At 34.3% G+C, this 25,785-nt stretch overlaps 2 protein-coding genes across 2 annotated transcripts in view; both read left to right on the forward strand.

Moving 5' to 3' along the window:
* The window catches only part of LOC120427353 (dnaJ protein homolog 1-like), a 124,743-nt gene that overhangs the window by 26,793 nt on the left and 72,165 nt on the right, over nucleotides 1–25,785 (forward strand). Inside the window, exon 2 of the mRNA XM_052709177.1 lies at nucleotides 16,171–16,250. The gene's annotated coding sequence lies outside the window, so the exon portion shown is untranslated. The remainder of the gene's footprint in view (nucleotides 1–16,170; nucleotides 16,251–25,785) is intronic.
* On the forward strand, nucleotides 22,100–24,399 carry LOC120427351 (uncharacterized). The gene is made up of 2 exons (XM_039592206.2): nucleotides 22,100–22,880; nucleotides 22,940–24,399. The coding sequence occupies exons 1-2, from the start codon at nucleotides 22,606–22,608 to the stop codon at nucleotides 23,838–23,840; spliced, it is 1,176 nt and encodes a 391-aa protein (XP_039448140.1). The 5' UTR covers nucleotides 22,100–22,605; the 3' UTR covers nucleotides 23,841–24,399.

The raw sequence follows: 25,785 nt of genomic DNA on the forward strand, positions 1-25,785 counted from the left end.
AAACAATCTGATCTCCTTATAAGGATTTTAACGACCTCTGGTGGCGCTTCTTAAGCAACAGTTATATCTTTTACCATTTTTATCTCTGCCCAAATCCAACCAAAAAAAAAAAGACCCAGACACCTCCTCGGCTATCCATAGTACCAATTTCAAGCACCCTTTCAGCGATGACCATTCAACAGTTTATCAATCCATCAATCAATGCACGGTAGCGCCAGTGTTGCCATCGGGGAGTGTCTCAACATAGCAAAAAACTCGTCCACAGCCTTTGGGTCACCACTTCCATATGGAGAGAATCGCTAAATACCCTCACCACGATGTCACACAGCCGTCCAACTCAGTGTTATTTTTTGTCATCGGACTAAATGTTGCCCTCGGCACAAAAGTACCTGCTCTCGGAGCAAAAAAAATGTGAACTTCCACAATTCGACCAGGCTTAAACTTGGAAGTCGATAGAAAAAGGAAGTGGAGCGCTGCCAAATTGACATTCATTTGACAGCGGACTATTATTTGATAATTGTTTAGATAAATGATTAGATCTTGACAGCGTTTTAGAGTCGCGCGGAAACCGGGTTCTAATTTGGCTGCGGAAGGAATGCAAACCGGGCTACCGTTTCATTGAGGAATCGTTAATTTGATGAATTGGCATTTGACATACTGGCTCGATTATTTGTTGTATCCATAGCAGTGCTGGATCACAATTCATCTCTTTAAAAATGCAAAACTGGTAAAAAAAATTACGGCTCAAATTTAAAAAAAATCCGGAAAACCAGAATTTGGCAGGAAGAAATAGCTTGGAATTATACTTCACTTGAAAAAAGTGCATAAATTGGAATGTTACAAATTGAAGATGTAAACTTGTTATTATTTTTTTTTTTGTTTAATTTTCTACTGGGTTTATTTTCCATCAATTAGTTTAAGAAACTTTACGAAAAAAAACCAAAAAACTGAACTGAAAAGAACTAAGAATAAAATTGAGATGGTCCACTATATAAAACTAAAAACAAGTGGGTATTGAGTAAATTGTTTTTTAAAAAGACAAAAAAAGCATTTATTATTCGATTTAATCGAATATAACAATAATAAAAGTTTCTGAAACTGTCACAATTTAAAATCAATCAAAATTTACAAAGCTATTTCAAAAACATGTTATAAGTTTAGGAAAAGGGGTCCATAAACGGCAATCAAAAACATTACATAAAAAAGTAATTTCTCAGCATAACAGCAATCAATTCAAAAAGCAATTGTTCAAAGATTTAAGATATTAATAAATGATAAGAAGAGTGCTAGGCGTAATCTAACCTAAGGCACTCTCCAGGATCCCTTCGAAAGATTGGCTTCGCTAGGGTTTGATTAGATTAGATTAGATTAGTTTAATAGGGGAGAGTGGGGAGACTTGATCCCTTTTTTTTGTATCGCACATAACTCTGTCAATTACTCACAAAACTAAAAACTTTTTGCATAAATTGAAAGCTTAAACATTCATCTATGTTTGGCTAATAAGGGTATTTCATCAGATGAACTCTTCAAATCATGCCAAGCGTTTTAAAAAAATATTTTAAACCGGCATTTTAAAAATGTTAGGGGTAACTTGATCCCCCTTTCAACATTTTGAAGAAATCTTAAGCAAAATGTTTCTTTTTCATCCAAACTTTTAATTTCCTATAAGTTACAGCAATTTCACATTAAACCTGTACGTTTGTGTTCAAAATTTAACAAGTTTAGTATATAAAATATTTAAAAACTTAAAATATTTTTTTAGATCAAAATTAAGCATGTTTACAAAAGCTGGAAATTTTTGTTTACAAAACTTTTGAAAAAAGGTTCAAACTGCAGTAAGTTATGTACAACTATACTAAAGGAAACTAAGTATGAAATCCCAGCCCAATTAATTAATCTTGAGGCTGATTCTAGTGACTGCAAAAATGCAGGGATCAAGTCTCCCTAAACGCACTTTTTTTAAACAATTGATTGTAAAAATAGTATGACGATAAATTTAACATCAAATGCGTAAGGGTTTTGAAGTTGATAAGTTTATCAAACAATTCATATACAAAAAATATTTTTTTGAATATTTTTTTAGTATTTGCATAGATATCAGAAAAAGAAAAAAAAATCTCTTGGAAGTTTTTTGCAGCTCGTTTTAGAAAAATGTGTGTAACTCAATCTCAACATTTTTTAATTTTTTTCTTTGTTTTCTATAATGAGTTTTAGTTAATTTCGCACAACTTTCTAGAACAAAGCTAATTATTTTACCCGAGCAGACGGAAATAACTTGGGAAGGTCAGTTTTTGATATTGTGAGAAGATCGAAATATGTTATTGGGATGATCGGATTAGTTGTTAAAATAACAAAAATCAATAACAAAGATTTGTTCGAAGAATAACTTAAACTGTTATTATGTTGTTATTGCAATAACAAACCAATAACACAGAAGGAATCATGAAGGAATAACAAGATTTGTTATTTTGTGCGGAGAGGCGGAGCAGCATAATAACAAAAAATGTTATTGAACTGGTATGTCTCCATAACAAAAAAAGTTATTGTTTTGGTTTATTTGTAATTTGCAAATAAACCTGCAGTTACCATTACTCCTCTGTACTAGTCAGGGCTGCAGAGTCGGGTACCTCCAAGCGACTTTGAATCCATACTTTGAAGACAACTCCGACTCTGGATGCAGGATATGACGTCAACGCCGACTTCAGCTCTCCAAAAATACCCGACTTCACAGATTCCGACTCCAAGTAAAAGTTGCTGAAAATTAGCTGAATCCGATGCCGTCTCCGAGGTCTCACTCCAGCTCGAACTTCAACGTCAGCTCCGACTTCCTGGCTCTGTGAAAATAATAACAGTTTTTGTTATTCACACATCAAAAATTCTCAATAAATAAATCAATTCCGTTAAGGAATATAACAAAATTAAAAAAATGAACTCTCAAAAGTTAATTTTATCGAATCAATTTTAGTTTGAAACCCCATTTCATGGTGAAATAAATGACCCCGATAAAATTGGTCAAAATTATTTCATAGTTCTAGCCAATTTTAGTAAAATCCATTAGGGGGTATATCAAATAATTAAAAAAATCAACTTTCAAAATTTCAACTTTTTAGAATAATTTTAGCTTAAGGACCCCATTTCATGGCAACAAAATGAGCATTTTAAACAAAGTCCTTTAGGGGGTATACCAAATAATTAAAAAAATCAACTTTCAAAATTTCAACTTTTTAGAATAATTTTAGCTTAAGGACCCCATTTCATGGCCAAAATAATGACCTCAACGAAATTGGTCAAAATTATCCCATAGTTCTAGCGAATTTTAGCAAAGTCTCTTAGGGGGTATATCAAATAATAAAAAAAAATCAACTTTCAAAATTTCAACTTTTTAAAATAATTTTAGCTTAAGGACCCCATTTCATGGCCAAAATAATGACCTCGACGAAATTGGTCAAAATAATCCCATAGTTCTAGCCAATTTTAGCAAAGTCCCTTAGGGGGTATATCAAATAATTAAAAAAATCAGCTTTCAAAATTTCAACATTTTAGAATAATTTTAGCTTAAGGACCCCATTTCATGGCCAAAATAATGACCCCGACGAAATTGGTTAAAATTATCCCATAGTTCTAGCCAATTTTAGCAAAGTCTCTTAGGGGGTATATCAAATAATTATAAAAATCAACTTTAAAAATTTCAACTTTTTAGAATAATTTTAGCTTAAGGACCCCATTTCATGGCCAAAATAATGACCTCAACGAAATTGGTCAAAATTATCCCATAGTTCTAGCCAATTTTAGCAAAGTCTCTTAGGGGGTATATCAAATAATAAAAAAAAATCAACTTTAAAAATTTCAACTTTTTAGAATAATTTTAGCTTAAGGACCCCATTTCATGGCCATAATAATGACCCCGACGAAATTGGTCAAAATTATCCCATAGTTCTAACCATTTTAAATAAAGTCCTTTAGGGGGTATATCAAATAATTAAAAAAATCAACTTCCAAAATTTCAAATTTTTAGAATAATTTTAGCTTAAGGACACCATTTTATGGCCAAAATAATGACCCCGACCAAATTAGACAAAGTTATTTCAAAGATCTAAACATATTTAATAAAAGAAAAAATAATAACAGATTGTGTTATGGACACTTCGAAACTTTTACATTTGTGCGATTTATGGTAATTTTATTTCTAAGTCAGTATACCGAACGAATAACAAATTTTGTTATTAGGAGAGTTTTTGAAATGTATATCATTTCATCTTATTAGCGTGTTATTAAACATTTTCAATATAATATCACTTCAATACCAAATTTTGTTATTTTATCAGAAACTGTTATTGTTTTTTCTTCTTGAAGTTGAGCTTGAGGATAAAATAATAACACTTTTTGTTATTTTAACAGGATTTGTTATTGAAATATTATTAATTTTGTTATTACCGTCTGCCCGGGTACCCACATGCTGATGAGATACAGGCTTGGGATCAAGTGTCCCCGGGGATCAAGTCTCCCCACTCTCCCCTATGCAGTATTTTTTATAGTGCCCCAAATTATGCCTTTAAGCATTTTTTTACAATTTAAATGATAATGTTGCTATTTTATAGTAAAAAATGTTAAATCAAGCAAAACATTGAAAAAGTGACTGTAAAAACATAAAAAATAGAAAGACAAAATGTAATGAGGAAGTGGTAGAACAGGCCAATTCAAATTAAGGCCGTTGGGGGTGGAGAGAACAAAAAAACAAAAAAAGTATAAAAATTGAAATAACGAGCCATGATTTTAACATTTGAATGAAAAAAAGTGTTAAAAAGTGTTTAAATGCATTTTACACCTGTCCACTTGTCCAGTTGTTAGTTTTCAAGATATCTAAGTATTGACGAAAATTATATTTTTGCATTAGTTTTTCGTAGAACAAAATTTGCTCAAACTGACCTCATGAACAAGGAAAAAAATTGGGCAGGCTTTTAACGACTTTGAATTCGGTCCAATAGCAGCTGAAGAGCAATTCTCATTTTTTTATTCGACTCAAACATTGTTAGGCCTTCCCTATGACCAAAAAAGCTGTTTCTGTCATTGGTTCACCAATACAAGTTTCCATATAATTTACAATATATACAAAATTGATGGCCAATATTCAAAAATCTGTATCTGAAGGATTTTCTGATCGATTTGTTGTTTTCGGCAAAGTTGTAGAAAAATTGCCGACTTTCAAATAATTTTTTTTTACAAAAAAAATAACTTCCCAAAATCCGTATTTTCTAGAATTTCCAATTTTTTTAAATGTTTCAAGAAAAAAAAATACCTGCAATTTTGAGGCCATTCAAAAGAACGGAAAAAAAACTTGCCACTAAGTTACGATATTATGAAAATTGAGAAAAAAATAAAAATTTTCCTCAATTTTTATTGTTGCCTAAAGCTTTTATTTTGCTCAATCAAATTGCCACCGTTTTCAAAATATAGCCAGCATGATTTTAACAAATTTCAGCTAAAATTTTTGACTCTTTTGAAGTGCAAGTCATGTTTAAAATTTACAGAAGAAAAAATCAAAGAAATTCGATACTTTCCAACATGTTTTTTTAAGAATAAAATATTGCTCATTGTTGGTATAAAAATGTGTTATTTTTTAACACTGAAATTTAGATCACAAGTTGCAATGATATTGATTGGCATTAGAAAATGAAGTCTTTGGGTAAGTTTGAGAAAATTTTAACTTTCCAGTTTCTTTTTCATAAAATAGAAATAGATATTGAGTATGATCAGTGTTGCAAATGAGTGATAAAAAAGCTATCAATAGATTATCTCTGCACCAAAAATATCTGAGAGTATAACGCCCGTGACTATAGCTTGTGAGATCTCTTCTTGTGTCTCGTGATTCCCACCGATGTCATTCCCTCTCTATCACTCTTCCCCTTTTCCTCGACTATGCGCTCTCATCGATGAGTCTCTCAATCTCTCCAAAAACTGCAATGAGAGAACGCGAGATGGCGATTAGGAGCCGACCACGCATGACGTCCCTTTAAACTGCGTTTGCGAAATTGGTTTTGTGGCGGCTTTTGTGGTTAAACGCTGTTGCAATAGGATGATCGTGGAAGCGGGAATGAGAGAGAAAAGGAAAATGTCAATCACGAGTGGGTAAACACGAAAACGTGTTCGGCTATGTTCGGCCCTGAGAGTTTCAATGAAGAGAGAAGAGCAGTTGTATTTGAGGCATGAATATTCAGGCGGGATAATTATAGTTGCTGAGAGCTGATATTTTGATATTTTAACAACCCTGAGTATGATTATTTTGCGAAATTCAATTTTTATCTTTAAATATGAAAAAATAACTTTGCTCAAATAGTAAATTATAAATTTTCAAATAATCTCAATTTCAGAGAAATGATCAGATTTATTGGGACTGTTGGAATCTATTTCCAAAATCGTTAATTTGCCACGTTCTGCTCCAAAGCAGTATCAAATTAAAACTCCCAGAAACCCCTCCGAACAGCGCACCATTCTCATTCGATTCGCTCCGAAAAACTCGCTTCGATTCGCTTCATGAAAACGGCACAATCGATTTATGTTTTCTAGCAATAAAATGCAATAACAAAAAAAAAGCAAGCAAGCTGCACCAAAATGCATTTGCAGCACGCTCGCATTTGTCGTGACAAAAACAGTTTTTTGCACGTTTTTAGCCCAAAAACACTGACAGTAGCACGTGGCGTTCACGCGCGCTAGAGTTACGCATGGTCGGTGTGCGCGCCTCGACAAATTGAAATCGACGATGTGCTCGTTTGCCCAATTTCCGCTGGGAAGCCTCTGGTGTTGGAGGGGGAAATTTGGTGGAAAACCGCCCTCCTTCCTGCTGGGCTAGGTTGATAAAAATGTGACTGACAATGTTTCAGCGGATTTCAAATTCACAACTCGAGCAGTGGCAGTAGCGGATGATGCACTGGTACTACTGCTGGAAAAGACTATACAATTTTAATGAAGTGGAAATTTGTGCCTCTGGCAGGTTTGGGAACTGTCACCGACAAGCTCCGCAACGTCAGGCGCAGAACGCATCGTCATCAGCAATAGTGGGGACGTGGTATTGTTTATGACTTTTAAAAGGATTGTCTGGTTTAAAGTGATTTCAGAATTGTTCTGTAATTTTTTGTGCCTTTGAAAATAAGTATTTAATGAAATTCCAGAAAAATAAGGCCAAATTTTGTTGCAACTTGAGCCTTCTAACAAGTTGTTCTCAACATCTGATCAGATCTCAGACATTTCAATTAGCTCACTTGACCAATTTGTTGTCCACCAACAGCACCGCCATGAACTCTCAGCTCAACTGCTACTGCAAGTCTGCTGCTAATCCCCCTGGTCAAGTCCGTTCGCGGTAGATCGCGTTAGTTGTGCGATTAAGTCGCCAGATGTCGTCGTGGCTTATATGTCAAGTTCCAGCGCGCGCGAGGGTCACCCAGAGCGGCCAGATCGCAGCGTTCCGATTGTCTTGTTTTAGAAATATGAATTAATTTGACGAATCAATTCCGTGGCAACATAATTGCGCACACCGTTTAGGGGGAGGTGAATGGAAGTGGGGAGCAGTGCAAAACGTTTTGCTGACTAGTGCTGCGTGTGCTGACCTCTTCACCACTTTGGAGGTTCTCGTGGAAGTTCATAGTGAACGGACAGTCGATGAAGGGGTATGGGAATGTGGTCGAAATTCAATTTATTTGCGTGTGGAGTACAGTTTTGTCGAAATCAGCGAATTTTTTGTTTAAACATTTTCACCAATTTCGCCTGCAAATTTGTCCCACTGTGAACCAATGCGGAGAGGTCTCGTGGTGAACCGATGAAGTCCGACGTTCAGAGACGGGGGGCCCATTTTGGACATGTCAAGATCTGCTGCGGTCAGGAACCAACCGGCAACCTGTTTGTTGGCGGTCAACGGTGGCCAAAAAATGTGTGGAAAATGTTGTTGTACTACACCAGCCAGCCAGAAGTGGCGTCGTGTGCAGGTGTACAAATTGGGACTGAAATTAAGACTGATTAAATCGATTAATCAACTATTGAGTCGTCGACCATTTCGGGGGGACCCCTCGGAGAAGGGGTTGCAAAAAGTTGAAAAATCTAGTTAATCTGCGCTAATTGAGTGATTAATTACGAAATAATCTATTTAGCGGTCAATTACCACCAATCATTCAATTGATCGTGGTTTTTCGTGCGGTTGCTCTCAGGGCGTGATTTAGGGAAACAATCGGTGGCGGTTGACTTGGGTGAGATAGCTACCGTGGAGTAGTTTAAATTATACTACTTGGAGGTTGTTTGGATCTTGGTGCAAGTTAACATCAATCAATAATTTGCATTCATGGTTTCGTCCTTTTGAAATGTTTAAATACATTATTTTCTATTTATTTATTTTTTAAGTCAAGCTTAACTGATTTTATAGTTTGACTGTTAAACTGGTAATTAAATTGGTTATTATCCCCTGATGCATATTAGGGTTTGTAGTTTGAACCTTGATGTCAACATTTATTTGCATTATATTTTATTTTTTTTATCGATACGTTGCATATATTTTATAAAGTTTATGTGATTTTTTTTAACATATTTTATTTTATTGAGTAGCAAATGAACAGGTAGTTTTCTGGCACAGTTTCTCTGTATTTTTTTATTCATAAATCTTTCTAATAAAATCGGATTTTACAAACATGTATGTTAAAACTTTTGATTTTTTTTATTAATTGTGGTTTCCTTTTTTTGCCGGGACCGTGGTGTAGGGGTAAGCGTGATTGCCTTTCACCCAGTCGTCCTGGGTTCGATCCCAGACGGTCCCAGTGGCATTTTTCGAGACGAGATTTGTCTGATCACGCCTTCCGTCGGAAGGGAAGTAAATGTTGGTCCCGGACTAACCTAAAAAAAGGTTAGGTCGTTAGCTCAGTCCAGGTGTAGGAGTCGTCTCCCTGGGTCCCTGCCTCGGTGGAGTCGCTGGTAGGCAGTTGGACTAACAATCCAAAAGTCGTCAGTTCGAATCCCGAGGTGGATGGAAGCTAAGGTGTAAAAAGAGGTTTGCAATTGCCTCAACAATCAAGCCTTCGAACACCTTGTTTCGAGTAGGAATCTCGCAATCGAGAACGCCAAGGCAATGCTGTAGAGCGAATAATTTGATTTGATTTTTGGTTTCCTTTTTTACATGATGAGAAATTGAATTGTGAAGTAAGTTTCATCCATAGAAATAAAAATTGCATTTATTTAAAATAAAGAAACCTTTTTCTAAAATTTAATTTGAAATCTTGATTTCCTAAAAACAATTTTTTTTTGCGTCAGACTATTGCCAAGAAGAAATCTGATACTGTTTTTGGATTCAAAGTCGATAAATAAACGATGGAATAGTAGTTTATGCAGCATGTTACAAAATGATGATTTTTTGATTTTCTACATTTATCCAACGAAGCTCTGTAGGAATTGAATTTTACAACGAGTTCATCATTAACACATTTTTTATTATTCCGAAAAACACTATTGAATATGATTTATCAGAAATGCGTTTGTTTTCCGCTTTAGTTTAGTTTCCAAGTGTTATATCTTTTCGATACAAGTGTTGAAAAGTTGTTCTATTAAACACTCAAATTAGTGTTATAATGAACTTTTTAGTACTGATTTGCAAAACATTTTTTTTTATAAATTCAAAATTGATTCGTCAATTTTATTTTAAGCCAAAATAAGTGTTTGAGGGCATTTTTTTAAATGATAGGTTTGATAAGAAAATTTTGTTGTCTTTTTCGAAATTTTTATGATTGTTTTAAATTTTGACATTTAAAATCGGACGCATATTTGCTGAGTTATCGCCACATAAAAAATCAATGTTATCGTGGCAATTTATCAAAAATCATTTTCCCGTTTCCGTTTGTAAATTTTCAGAACTGTTATTTTTTCAGGATGGTGTAGCTTGTCCATGATTGTTAGAGGTAAAAAAATATTTTTTCAATAAAAAGTTCTTTTTAATTGCAATTTTGATTTTAAATTTAAAAATAAATCAAAATAGTTTTTCGATTTTTTCCACGATTTTTAAAAGTTATGACTTTTTCAATATGGCAAATAAATTTTCATCTATTGTTATTTCACAGCTCAAAAGACTACATTTTTGACATTCAAAACATAGCATACATTTTTATTTTTCAAAAATGGTCATTTTGCGATTTTTTTTCGTGTGAAAAGTCGAATTGAAAAATTGGTAAACCTTTATTTAGAGTGTAACTATTTTTTCTGCAATTTTACTCAATTTGCCCAAGACCCTGGGCTTTGTCATAATGAGTGTCATAGGTTTGATGCTTGTTTGGCAAAGAGTATGATTTGATTCGATGTGGAATTAAAATCGAAGTGTTCAGTATATTGCTGAAGCTTCCATTTTTACACATGGACACCACTTCATGCTGCGAGAACCCACTTTGGCGTAGTCTCAGGGCTTAATCGATGGCCGGTAAGCTGTCATCGAGACAAGGAGGTTCTCCGATAGTGGAAATATCACATTTGTACAATGAACTGCTACATATGTGATTTTTCCCTATCTTAATGTGGGTGTCAGGTTAGGATGTGGGTTTTTTTTTAAATTTAGTTTTTGTAGAATTCAGGTTTTTAACTATAAATATCAACTTTTTATACTTTGCATTTAGTTATTTAGGGACAAAATTAGGAATAGTGAATTTAGTAATTCTATCAGAATCGGTGATTTTCATTCAAGTAGCATAAAAACCATTCTGATTTGTCAAAATTTCCATAGAGTCTCGATCAATCAATAGTGAAATGATATCGGACTAAATTCGTTGATCTGTTGAACTAACGGTTGTCGGATTATGATTGTATCGACCATTGTTGCGAATCGAGGATCTACTGGAATTCTGACGATCAAATGGTCGTCTCTTTTTCAATTCACGACTTGTAAAATATGAACTGTTAATCTATTTTTATTGTTTTTAAAAGAAGCCAGACAGGTTTTAAAAGAAACGTACTAGAATTTTTGGCTATTAATTAAAATTTCGGGGATTTGAGATAAGAGTAGCTTTCGGATTGATTACTTTAAATCTTGTATTCAATTCAAGTTAGGTAGGTGGTTATCCGCAAATGAATATTTGGACTTATATGAATAATTGAACATTTTGGACTTATGAATAACACACAACTGTGCATTTATTCTAGAGTCAGATCCATACAGCGTCAGTGTTTATTTGGTCGAAGTGTACTAATTCATTGGCAGATCTGGTTCTAGTTGTAATGTACGACAAGACTACTGACAGACGTGACAGGACGAGGGCCCAGTTTAGAGGTTTCGACATCAACGATGTGCGGCTGGATCACCCTCCCAAAAAAAAAAAAAAAAAAAAAAAATTTTACTCAATTTGCCCAAGACATCAAAATGGGTCAGAAAATCCTTTCTCAAGATACAGATTTTTGAATATTATAAAAGGAATTTTTATAGACGAACTAATGATGAAAAAAAAAAATCGTTTGGTCATTGAAAAGGTGCAAGCAAAGTTTCATCCAAATAATAAAAAATACAAAAAAAAAATTGCAAAGAAAGCCTGCTAATTTTAGGAAGAATTATTAAGCTTTATTTGTTTACTTATTAACTACCGTAAACTGGGGTGACATTGATAGCCCGGGGTGACTTTGATAGGTTTTTCAAATGCCCGTTAAATTCATAGCTCAACATATTTGAGAATTTTGAGTATATTAGCACTAAGGGCTACCTTATTATCGAACAAAAAAAATGTGACAGTTATATTGGATGTATCCAAATAAGTGGCCAAATCAAATTTCTATCAATGTCACCCCGGGCTATCAATCTCACTTTTGTTTACGGTACCATAGATTGCATTGCATATAATTACAAAAATAATCATTAATTGTTATTTTAAACTTAAATACGAAGTTTCGAAAACTGTCTTATAGTTCAAGTGACTTAGTTCTTATGCTGTACATTCAACTCTCGAACAATCACTGGGAACGAACATACCCAGAAGGTCTCACATAAGTTATCAATATCTGCCCGAACAACAACAACATCGATCGCCTAAATGGTTGGCTACTCGGATGTGTCCTCCAAGAGCGGGAGGTCCTCCGCCACTACCAGAGGAATCTCACCTCAGCACACTTGACGCAACTTGTTTGTTTTAGACCTGCTTTCAGCGCGCTCTCATACAATGTAACGAGTCATTGATAGCACAATCTACCCCCTCGGAGAGGTGGTCCTGCTGCATATAGTCAACACCGATGATGTGACCACTTCTCCCAGCAACATGTGTCAAAATATGCCACACCGCGCAAGTTGAAGTCATCGGAGGGTACTTGTGAGGCGGTCCCAACGCGATATGACATTGCCAATAAAGCATTTTTAAGGTCCCACGTCGTTGGTGGGATGCTCGGTTGTCACCATTTGAATTCTCTTCAAAATTGACAATTTTTAATCGAGTTGATTGTGGCAAGCGAGCACAACTCTGACATTCCCTGTGTGGTATCGTTTGCTCGGTCGCGTAAGATATGCACGAAACATCTTTTCGAACATCGATCACCTGACTAGGGACGACTGTAACCAGCAACCAGCGGTGAGGTTGGGGGTTGGGAAGTAAAAATTAAATACCATTACCTTTAATGGTAATCAACATCGCAGCATCGGTTGGCGTTGAAGTCTCTCTGCGGTTGGTTGAGCGCGCGCACGCGGGCGATTGTCGTCGATATGGCACTGACGCCCAGTCAAATCAATCCGAATTCTGAAACGGAATCTAATTAGAATCGTATACAAATTCCGTTTCAAACGCAACAACCGGTTCGAACACGGAACCGGTTGTTGCGTTTGAAACGGAATTTGTATACGATTCTAATTAGATTCCGTTTCAGAATTCGGATTGATTTGACTGGGCGGTGGTTGTGCCTCCCGATTCGCTGAATGGGTTCTCTGCGTCCCAAAGTGGTGTTGATGGTGTGGCGATGGCGATGTTTCGGTTCAGTGATCATTTTGGTGCGAGACCACCTGAAAAAAAAATGGTTTGTACACATGGATGACAAGACGAGCAAATAAGACTGCAAGTGACGAAAGTTATTTTTTCTCCAGGGATGCCTAGAAGTGAATATTTTTACAATCAATAAGATGGCATCGGTGAAGTTTCGATTTGTAACCTTATACAAACCTTATATTTACAAAAACTGAAACATTTTGTTTGGTTTAGTAAAAATCTGTAGTTTTTTTAAGAGGTTTGTATAACAAAATCTTGATTTTTAAATTTTTATCATAATTTATTTTTTATTTTTTTCAGCCAATGGATTTATAACAAACAAAACTCAATAAATTTATATTTTCTTCCTGTATATGATTATTTTTTTCTAGATCATATCAAGAATTGATTTTGTGAAATCAATCAAAAATTACAAGTTTAAATCGGAAATATAAACTTTGATTTTTTAAAAAAATATTTTAAATAGAAAAAAAAGTAATGAATTGATACTGATTTCTAGAACAAAGTAGCAGGGGCATTGCAGATTTTTAAAAAATTAAGAAATTTCAATGGAAGTAATTAATGTATTCCATGTGATAACTAAGGAATTCTCCAGAATTCCGTAATTTTATCTTGTATATTTATTATTATTTTATTTAGATAAAACTTTTCCTATGCTCGAAAAATATTCCCGATTTTTTCTTTCGACTTTTAAATTTCATATTTTTTCAGAAACTGTTAATCCCATTTTCAATGTTAAAAAACTAAACTTTTGGTTTTTCAATTAAACATTTAAGAATTAAGAGTAATTATTAAAAGGGCTTAAAGGGCAAAGTTTTAGGAAACCTTTAGGAATTTTCGGTGTTCGGTTTTTAGGTAGTTGAAAAATCGGTAAAGTTTATATCGGTAAATTATCTGTCAAAATGAACGAAATTTTACCGAGTATCGGTTGTATGATTAACAATGAACTTTATTACCGAATTTTGATAATTTTTACCGAATTCGGTAATATTCAGTTTACCGAACTGTTCTGCAGTTGAAAATTCGGCAAACTTTACCGAATTCGGCCAAAAAATCATTAAAATTGAAAAAAAAACAAATTTTCGATTTTTAAACGTTAAATTTTCAAAATACTTAATTTTTATTTCGATTTTTTTTATAATGTTTTAGGGGACATCCTCTGAGCCATAGTGCATGATGGTGTAAAATCTGGTTTAGGATATATGTTTTTAAAAAATCGCAGTTTTATGGAGAATATCGAAAATTTGGACAAAAAATATTAAAAATAGTTAATAATAGCTGAATTAAATTTGCTGTCCGAAAATACTTGGCATTTTTCCATAAAATTTACAGTTTTGACTTCATCCATAAAATACGTCACGCTCAAATCAGCAAAAAATGTATTTGCTAATTGATAATTTATTCTATGCTATGAAATTATGAAAATTATTTATTTGTGAACCTTTCCAAAAAAAAAATTGAAATACTTCGCTTTTTTAAATCAAGGTTTTTATCAAAAAGGTATTTCTCCGGTCAAATATTTGGTACCATATTTGGTACCATTCTCTATTTGGTACCATTCTCCTATTTTTTAGGTCCCCTAAAATATTTCCAAAAAAAAAAATTAAAAATAAACTCAACAATTCAGTATTATTTCTTAAGAGTCCTAATCATAGTCTTTAACATTGCCGAAGAAAAAAAAAAACAATATATTTATTTATTTCCCTCATCATCATTTACAATAATCAGACTCGTCACCGTTTAGTCCTTATCATCGAAATTATTATTTTATCGTTAACCCTCTACTGTCCAAACTTTTTTTAATTTTTTTTTATTTTTACCTTGTTCAGGTGGTCATTTTGAGCCACTTTTGTTCTCCGAAAAACTTTACTTCTCTACTTTTATTTTTAGTATTTATATTTGCATTTATTAACTTGTTAAGTTTATGTTCGATTCTGATAATATGTGGCTAATACTATCACTTTCTATCATTACTTTTTTCTATTTTGTTTTTTTAATGTTTTTACAGCTACTTTTTTTATTTTATTGCGTGTTTTCACATTTTTTACTTAAAACCATAATTATTTCAATTGTTTTAAAATGTTTAGAGGCATAATCTGGGACAATACAAAAATTACTGCAAACTAATTTTTACATATAATAAAGAAAATATTAGTGAAAATCACAGCCAAAGTTGACCTCACTAAAAATACATTTTTAAAAAACAATGGCAAAGTCACATAAAACAGGTCACACTTCCAACCCTAAAAGTTTCTTAAATTTCAAAACTCTTCTTTTCAATGTTTTTTTAAAGATAGAAAAATAGATGAAAAATTGATTTTTGAAGATTTTTTAGGTCGAAGCCCGCTTGGACCCCGACGTTGGGTTGTAGAGGGTTAATTGTTATTTGAGAAAGACTGCACTTTTTGTTTTTCTTAAATAACAAAAATAAGTAAATGATCATCAAAGTTTATTTAAATTTATTTAATTAACAATCAACCTCTTTTTTTTATAATGTTTATTTTTAGATTGCACAAAATAAAAAAAAAATAAAATGGCAATCAGTATAATAAAAGATCATTAGAAATGGTTTAGGGTACATTTTTTTGTGTCCAAAGACTAAACTTTATTTATAATCTTTTTTTTGCTGAAATATTTTTTTTGATTTATTATTGATAAGTTTGAATCGCTTTATTTTTAAGTTAAGTTTAACTTTTTTTTAGTTAAAATATGTTTAAAAAATGGCAAAACTGAAACAACTCTTGAAATACAACATTTAAATAAGTTTTGATCATCTTCAAGCTCTTTGAATAAGTGCACTCCATTCCTGTAAATTTGCCCCATCGATCATCGATATCGTTGTTGTTGGTTATCGCCAAAAAGTGAATACTTTGTAAGCGAACAATCGCAAGGCGGTTCGGGGTTGAGGGTACTCTTGACTTTTGGCTCGTTGGTCGTTAAGTGCTTACACATCACACGGTGTGCGAGAAAAAGGTGCTTAATTTTTCATTCCCCGAAAACCACGTACGCACTTTCGGCACACAAACTGCTCGTTTGTCGCCAATTTTAATGAAGGTGTTAAAGGTTACCCATTATGGCAAGTGGTTTTCGGGGAACTTTACCCAAATTTGTTCCGCGGGCACGGAAAAAAGCATAACCACGTCGCGTTTCATTCGCTTTTTACGCAAAGTATTGATTTATTTTACTTTTTATCTCGTTTCAGAACCAACATTATCGATGGTGCAGTGCGGTCAATTTTAGAGGATTTTTGCTTGGTTTTTGCTCAACACGCGGTAGTGAAAGGTAAGTCAAGTTCACGTTTTACGCGGTGATCGTGCTGATGATCATTGCAATGTTGCACATCTCGTCGCAGCAAGACTTCCAAAGTCGACGGGTTATTGATTGTAAATTGAGGCACGTCTGGCCAACATGACGGAATGCAGGAGGTGCCAATTGAGATATTCGATTCGGGATCGAGGAGAAGGATTGCTTTATTTCCACCGTTTTTTTTTTCTTTCTTGAAGGCTTAAGTAGAATTGAATGTTTCGATTTTAAAGCGCATTAAACTGAGCTGCAGTATGGGCATTAAGGTCACTTTTTTTGTTGAAGAACATGTAAGGTCTTAAATCGCAATTTAAGATTGCTGTTAAGAATTAAGGTAGATAAAAAGTGTCACTTGAAAGACACGGATCGTTGAAATGTCCAGATTAACGCATTAATCACCCTTTTCAAGCAATTCCCACGATAAAATACACATAACCCTGGCAATTCAGTTTTTGTTTGCATCTCGTTTTTTTGCGTTTGTTTGTACTCAAATCTACGCGAAAACTATCGTGCCGCGAACGCTGAGGCAAACAAAAAGCATAATTTACCGACAGCAAAAAATATACTGCCAAGCAGTCGAGAAGGAATTTGGAAAATCATTCCGCAAATTTTGCATTGCTCGCTTGCGTGGTTGGTTTCTGCGGTATTAAGTCGAGTCATTCATCGCTACTGATTTGTTTGTTTGTTTAACTTTTTTTCTACGTTGATGGAACCAGTGATGCAGTCTTGAGTCATTTGATATTAATAAATAAAATTGAATGTTTGAAAATCAGGAATACTCTTGAGCAAATGTTTTCTGAAATTTTTGTTTACTTAACATATTTTTTCCATTTTATTTATTAACTTTGCGTTTTCTTTAAAAAGGCAAAAAAAAAATCAAATCATTTTTCCAAGTATTGCTAGCAAAGAAAAGTACTTTTGTGAAATTTGGATAAAGGCACTAGCTTTGAGAATTAGTAATTTTTTGGAAAAGTTTTTCTGAAAAAAGTTTTGCTCAAAATATTTAGAAATGTTTTATGACTTTGTTGATAATGTTGACCAGTCCTGAGGCCATGCAAAAACTATAATTATTTTTGAAATCCATTTTTCAAAGTGATTCTATTCACCTTTAATTTTCAATAGAAGACTAGCAACTTGACTTAACTAGCATTTTCAAATAAAATGCAAATATTGATAGGTTTTTTTTTAATTTGTTTTAATTGCAGAATAGCTTAAATAAATAAAAACTTTTTTCAATTTTCATATTTATCAGGCTTATTTTCTGCAATCAATTTAAAAAATCTTGAGAAGAATTTTATAAAAAAATAACATAATATTTACAGAGATCAAGAACATGTTTAAAGTTTTGCGATTTCCAATGCAGCAATTTGCAAAAATTATTAAAATCTGGAAAATTACCGAATCCTGGAGTACTCCATCAATTCAGATCATCAAACCAAATCCAAATTAGCGAAATTTTAGGGCTGCAAATTATTGAAAATACATCTTTCATCGTATGTTATAAGCTAAAAGGGGTCGTACTGACCCTCCGTCACGAGATATCGAAAAATGAATCTCGGCTTTGTGATCAATGACTGAAATTATCCCTAAGGATAAAGTTTGACGCAAATTGAAGAGGGGACGTGAAATTTTTTACGATTATTTTGTTTTCATTATAAAATTTTCTTAAAAAATACAAAAAAAAACTACAAATTTCTTGTGCTAAAATCTATCTAAAAGTCAATTGATAGGAAATTAACTTTAAAAACCAAGTTATTTTTTATTTTATTTTCATAAAATTTTAAAAATATCACTTTGACTTGAATTTGTATGGTGGGAGGTTCTTAAATTAATAAAAAACATAGATTTACAGAAGGTTCATAAAACCATCCACTAAAAATGCTGCTGTAAAATCCTGAATCTGAATCTTATTATGTCATAAAAAAAGAGTTGAAGAAATATGACTTGCAGGGTTGAAAATTGCTATCTTTTAGTGCTTGTACTGAAGAAACAATAAATAATATAATTTAATCTACGTTTTTTTTTAAAAACCTAAGTTCGTTTGCAAATATTATTCAAAGTTTATGACGGCAATAAAAAATCAAGAAGCATCAAAATTTAACCTTTTGCCAGACGTTTCGGAAATTTGAGAAATGATTTTCTAGTCGATTAAGTGTTGTCGACAGATTATAATTAGGATTATTTAGAAAAATAGATACATTCTCTTAAAAAAAACCCATTTCTTTATTTAACTTTTTTCACCACAAATTAAATTTTGAAAATTTACGTGCTTTTAAATTTTCTTGATTTTATAGTTTTATGGGACTCAAAAAGACATCTGCGGTTAAAATAATTTCACAAAAATATGTTCAATAACAAAATAAAATTTGCAATTGAAATGTGTGTTAACAAATTTTTGATAAAGTACACCGTTTCTAAGTGGGTAATTCTCCGCCAACTCACACAGCAGTTGCCCCGACCCCTCTTCGATTTGCGTGAAACTCTTTCCTATGGGGTAACTTTTGTCCCTGATCACGAATCCGAGGTCCGTTGTTTGATATCTCGTGACGGCCCCTTCCATTTTTGAACATGCGAAAAAAGAGGTGTTTTTCAATAATTTGCAGCCTGAAACGATGATGAGATAGAAATTTGGTGTCAAAGGGACTTTTATGTAAAATTAGACGCCCGATTTGATGGCGTAATCAGAATTCCGAAAAAACGTATTTTTCATCGAAAAAAAACACTAAAAAAGTTTTAAAAATTCTCCCATTTTCCGTTACTCGACTGTAAAAATTTTTGGAACATGTCATTTTATAGGAAATTTAATGTACTTTTCGAATCTACATTGACCCAGAAGGGTCATTTTTTCATTTAGAACAACATTGTTCATTTTGAAATTTCGTGTTTTTTAGAAATTTGCAGGGTTATTTTTTAGAGTGTAACAATGTTCTACAAAGTTGTAAAGCAGACAATTACAAAAATTTTGATATATAGACATAAGGGGTTTGCTTATAAACATCACGAGTTATCGCGATTTACAAAAAAAAGTTTTGAAAAAGTTGGTCGTCATCGATCATGGCCGTTCATGGTCACCCGCGACAGACACGGACGACGAAACAAAGAGAAACGCAAAAAGTAACTTTTTCAAAACTTTTTTACGTAAAATCGCGATAACTCGTGATGTTTATAAGCAAACCCCTTATGCCTATATATCAAAATTTTTTGTAATTGTCTGCTCTACAACTTTGTAGAACATTGCTACACTCTAAAAAATAACCCTGCAAAGTAAGAAAAAACACGAAATTTTAAAATGAAAAATTTTGTTCTAAATGAAAAAATGACCCTTCTGGGTCAATGTAGATTCGAAAAGTACATTAAATTTCCCATAAAATGACATGTTCCAAAATTTTTTACAGTCAAGTAACGGAAAATGGGAGAATTTTTAAAACTTTTTTAGTGTTTTTTTCGATGAAAAATACGTTTTTTCGGAATTCTGAGAACGCCATCAAATCGGGCGTCTAATTTTACATAAAAGTCCGTTTGACACCAAATTTCTATCTCATCACCGTTTCAGGCTGCAAATTATTGAAAAACACCTCTTTTTTCGCATGTTCAAAAATAGAAGGGGTCGTACCGCCCCTCCGTCACGAGATATCAAAAAACGGACCTCGGATTCGTGATCAGGGACAAAAGTTACCCCTTAGGACAAAGTTTCACGCAAATCGAAGAGGGGTCGGGGCAACTTTTCCCAATTTCGTGTGAGTTGGTAGAGAATTACCCAAGTTATAGTTACTTTTAGCTGATAATTTTTGGAAGTTTTTCGCTTTTAAAAATACTTTACTAAAAAAGCCGTTCCTGAAAAAATATTTTTGAAGGCTATGAAAAATTCCTACAATGTTTTTTAGACTATGTGATGAGACTATGAAATGAGTTTTTCTAAGTATCATCCAATTAGTTTGGTAGTTTGGAAATGATGATATCTCGGAAACTTTAGGTTTGATGTTTAATATTATAAAATGAAGCTTTTGTAAAATTTACTTATCTTTGAAAAAATATAATTTTAAAATCGAGCATATTTTTTTTTAAATCAAGCATATAGATAAATTTTCATATTACATATTTAAGACGTAATTTTAGATCAAAACCAAAGCATATTTTATATGCAATAATATGAAAACAGATCGAAAATATATACCCAATAGTTGTTATACTTTCAGAGCGGTTAAACCTCAGCAAAAAAAAATTAAAGTACTTTTTGATTACAAATTCGATTCGGTTTTTGAAAGTATGATTTTCTAAAAATACATGATCTGTTTTTTCTTTAATAAAAAACATTTTTTTTCCAGGAATAATTATCTCTTGAACCAGATTTTCACCATCATGCACTATGGATTAAAAAATTTTTTTATGAGTCCCCTAAATAGATAATAAAATTTCGAAATTAAAAAATTTTATATCGGGAACTTCATTAATAATAATGTAAAGTTAAAAAAAACTTTTCAGAGTGCAACTATTTTTCCGAAAAGTCACCAAAGACACCAAATCGATCAGAAAATTCCTTTTCCAGATACAATATATCATAAATTTCAAATGTGTATGACCAGCCCCCAACATTGTATGGAGACTTCTATAGAATAAATAATGATGCAAATTGACTTCTTTTGGCATAGGGAATACAAGGACGAAGTTTCATGCAAATAAAAAAACTACAAAGGGAAGTCGATTTGCGAAAACAGAGAGAATTACTCCAGAGTCAAGGAATATAAACTTTGAAAAAAAAATCGGCCTAAATTGATAAGCAACATTTTCTCTGAAAAAAGCAGTTCATTAATTTTTCTAAGATTTTAATGAAAGATTCTAAATTGTCTATTTTTTTTTTTTTTTTTTTTTGCAATGAAACTAAAGTCATCTCAAATGTCCTCCGATCTTCAACCTTCCAACAGTTATTAATCCCAAATAACTCAATAAATTGTCACTCTTGAACTTGCACCGTCCGCGAGCCTTTCGTTGTCTACGGTGTCGCATCTCCAAGGAAATCCTCCAAACTTGGCCCGTCCAGGGCAACGGTGTCCAACGGGGAATTCACCGGCCTGCATCCGCAAATGTCATCTCTGTCATCTTGTTGTTGTTTTGAGCGTGAACGACTACCACGACGAGACGGCCGCGAGGGGTTTCTTTCTATTTCCGAGCGGCGGCGTGGGCGTCGGCTCAAAGCCAGCCAAATTTAAACCCAGTAAATTATTATTAAATTGTGTGCGCGATTATATAGGTGAGCTGAGGATCTTGCTGTGTGTTTGGGGGCGACTGGTGAAATAAAAACAAACTCTCGCACACATTCGCACACATTCATGACGGGGGTTTTGAGGTTGAGGTGGTTGTGTGAATATAAATATTTATGCGATCCGCGTGTGTATTTGGTTGTGGAGATTGATGCGAATTCGCTGAGTGAACTTGAGCTTGGAAAAGGATTTCGAGGTCTGCCATCGGCAATTCATGCTAAGTGACTGAGATGAAGTCTTAAGATCAGTTTGTTCGCTTTACAATCTGTTTTTGTGCAAACCTTTTTTTACACCTATCCCCCTTCTGCACAGAAAAAAAATCAATTCCCGTAATCGTGAATTGTGTTCATGAATTTGAGAACCACGAAGGAATTTATTCATAAGTATGGTGCATTTGCACTGTAATATATGCCTTTGTTCTCAAATTAATGAAAATAATTCACGATTTCGAGAGTTGACTTTTTTCCGTGTACTCCGAGATTCGAACTGACGATCATTAGATAGCGAGTTCGTATATTATGAGTTGCACACGTGACTTTCAGATAATGCGAGAACGGATAGCAGAAAATTGATCACTGATCGCCAAACGCTATTAATTGATACTTTTTACAGTTTTAATTGCTTCTTCTGACTACATTGAAGTTCATTTTTTCTCTTGTTTACCTTTCTGTCTTCTGTTGAGTGTTGACAACAGCTAAACTGTCCGGGACTTGGCCGGAAGCGTTGCTCAAATAAATTAAATCAATTTATTGGCCAGTTGCGTCTATTGCTTCGGGATTTGACCGCAAGCGATGCCACCGAGTTATATAATGTGTTGGGCTTAAAATAATAAGAACGATTGATTTAATTAAAATACAACATGCAATTCGGTTCGTTTCAATTATTTTCTCCGTTTGTTCTGCCGCACAGCTATAAGCTTTACTATCTTTTGGTTAGAAAAGGCAATCAATCCCGTAAGAGACAATAAATCTTCTAGATATTAAATCTAACACTCCACGCGATTGAGTGATTTTCGCCTTTTTCCATCTCCAAAATATGAATCACCAAAGTCTATAAAAGCAACTGTTTGCCAAAGAATGGCTTCCAGTTGTCTGCGCGAGGTTCCGGTGGAAATGTTGCTCTCGGTGCTGATACTCTTTTCGGTCGGATCGTTGTCCGTTTCGGCCAGGACCTATTTCATTCCCTCGAGCCAAAAGCTGGTCCGCGAAGAGAGAAAAAGTGATCGAGCGGGATATTACCATCAGCGTGGAAACGAAGTGTATGATGGGTTAGAAGACTACGTTGATTCGGAGGAGTATCCCAGAAGTGTGAGAAAGTTTCGTGACTCGAAGAATTACTACTCGAATGATCAGTGAGTAAAATCAACTGAAACTTTGTGAATGCTCGCCTGATCATAATCTTCCTCTTCAGCGGCTACGTTGAAGTTCCGTTGCAACGGTACAAACCGGAAGTGAGGGACGTTCAACCAATCGTCATCAAGGATCATGCCCCATCCGACCACGGACCGTCAGTGCTTGCATTGCTGAAGACCCTGGCGGTTATCCTGCTGGCAGTTGGAGTTCCTGCCTTGCTGTTTTTGTTTGTGGTGATCCCGTTCAAGTTACTGGCAGGGTTGAAGATGTTCGGCATGACCCACCTCCTCACGCTCGCCGCTCTAGCTGCAACCTACTTCCTCAAGCATCACCGTGCCTTGGGAGATCACCATGGAGGATGGGGTGGTGGTGGTGGTGGCGGTGGCGGCGGTTGGGGAGGTGTTTACAGTCCGCTTACCGCGCTCGGAGGATTGGCGGCCATTTCCACGCCAATAACTTCGTCAAACGTGAATCAACCGATTACGCAGCCAATAAGTCAAGTGATTTCCACCCCGGTCAGTCAGAATCAGAACGCGGGCAATCAGCAGAGTGGTGGTGGCGGGTCCAACGGTGGTGGTGGTGGCTGCAATTGTGGGTATAATTGTGGCTGTAGTTGTGGTTGCAACAAAGGTGGTCACGATTTTCCCAGTTGGGCCATTCCATTGCTGATTGAATTGATGAAGAATTGGAATTGGAACATTCCAAAGTACCCTGGACATTTCCATCCTAACCATCACAACAATAATCACCATGGCAATAATGGAACCGGTCATGGAAATGGGCCTGGAAACGGAAATGGACCCGGAAACGGAAGCATTGCCAGAGGTCTAAGTTCACGTGGAAATAGTCGCACACCACGAAAAATATTTACACTTGAAGCGGAAGACTTTCGAAACATGAGCGATGATGAGATTTTTACGGTAATGCGATTTATCAAGAAGAAGCTGAATAGAAGTTAAACCAAAGGGTTATTGTTATTTTGAAAACATCAATTTTAAAACAACACGGGTCCACAAAGTATTTGGTATATAATAAAGAATATAATAATTATGATTATTTTGTAACTTAACTGGCGACACCCATAAGAACTGAAAAATGTTCTATTTTCGATATGTGCACAACTTTTTTCCAACTATTTTGATGAAGAATGCCTTTTTCCAGTTTGACAAATAAGTACGTTTGACACCAAATTTACAAATTCTCACCATTTAAGGCTATTGATAAACACGTATTTTCCGAATTTTAAGCACATTAAAGGGGTTGTAACGAGATATCGAAAAATGGACCTCGGATTCGTCATTAGGAACCAAAATTACTCCTTCGAACAAAGTTGTCGAAAACTGGGATTGTTCCATACAAAAATCGATGTTTTCCGTGGGTTTGATATTTTAAAAATTGATCGTATGAGCAAGTCTTCACTTTTTGTAGTCTTTATTTTTTGTATTTTTGAATTTGGCTCAATCTTTTGGGAGCCTCTCCTTTGACCAAAGAAGCCATTTAGTGACATTGGTTCACCTATTCAAGTCACCATACAATTTCAGCAGCCAATGAGGACTATTCAGAAAAAATAGGTTCACGGATAAAAATGGCCTGTCAAAAACGACATTTTCTCAAAATCAGCATTCTTCAATTTCTTTTAATTTTATTGTTATATTTTAATAAATAACCCGCGTACATGGTGCAATACTTTGCACTTAAGAAATGTTTATCTTGATTCCAAAATTTCAAAATATTTTTTTATATCAGAAAATTACAAATATTTCTTTTATTTTTTACTTTACAAACAGTTTTGCCAATATAACATTAACAAATCGGGGGCTGCATGGGTACACCCAAAGGAAAAATATATCTCAAAATCTGCAACAGTGGATTTGCTGCAGAAAATGTCACATTTTATAACATTTTTTGCAGCAAGCCCGTAGGTCATTTTTGCCCGCGTGTAAACATGTCAGCGATCTGCAGTTCTCACCAACACATATAATAGGGGGATGGCGTCGCTATTTTTAGACCACATTTTCCACTTTTGCTCATCGAAACCGACTACTTTATCGACTTCATTTTGCTGGGCGAGATAGGACGCCGTCTATTTTTAGACGATGACTCAGCACTTTTACACTCTTGCGCTTAAAAAAACTAGGTGGCAGCACGATGTAACGCCACGTCCCTATGCTGGCCCGTCCCCGAGCAACACTCCAAAGAGAAGAATATGTTGGTGCTCTTTCACTCACATTTCATCAAGCGTCCATGGCGCGGTGGTAGCGTGTCGGATCAATAATCAAGAAGTTGGTGGTTCGATTCTCGTTCTATTAAGGGTTTTTTTTGTTGTGAAATACAACCAAAAAGCCGTCGGTAATGTCGATAATTGTCGGTAACGGGCAAATATGTCATACCCCTATATCGCAAAAAATGCATATGGACAGTTTTCATGCAGATTCTGATATACTTTCATGCCGCCATGCATCACAATCATGCGACCGTCGTTTGGGTGTAAGACTTTGAAAACTTCAATTCTCCTGTTTATTTTTCCCTTAATCTTTTGTATCATAACAACCAAAGTTCCAATCTTCATTGTTTTTTAGACGAAATTTTAGGAAATTTATTTTAAAAAATATTCATATATTTAAAAACAGTTTTTAAGAATTTTTTTTTTGAAAAAAAATCAGAAAAAAACCATTTTTTTTGTAATAGTCCTTACCTATACCAAGACCAATTGCTAAATCGATAGTAAAAAAATAAAATTGATAAGAGTTTTTTTTTTCCGAAAGATATAGATATAGTATTCGAATATCATTTTCGCATGGAAACTTCAGACTTCTATGAATGAACCAATGACATGAAATGGTTTTTGGTCATACACAGGAAAAAGTCAATTCTCGTAATCGTGAATTGTGTTCATGAATTTGA

Source organism: Culex pipiens, chromosome 2, assembly GCF_016801865.2.
Source record: "Culex pipiens pallens isolate TS chromosome 2, TS_CPP_V2, whole genome shotgun sequence".
NCBI lineage: Eukaryota > Metazoa > Arthropoda > Insecta > Diptera > Culicidae > Culex > Culex pipiens.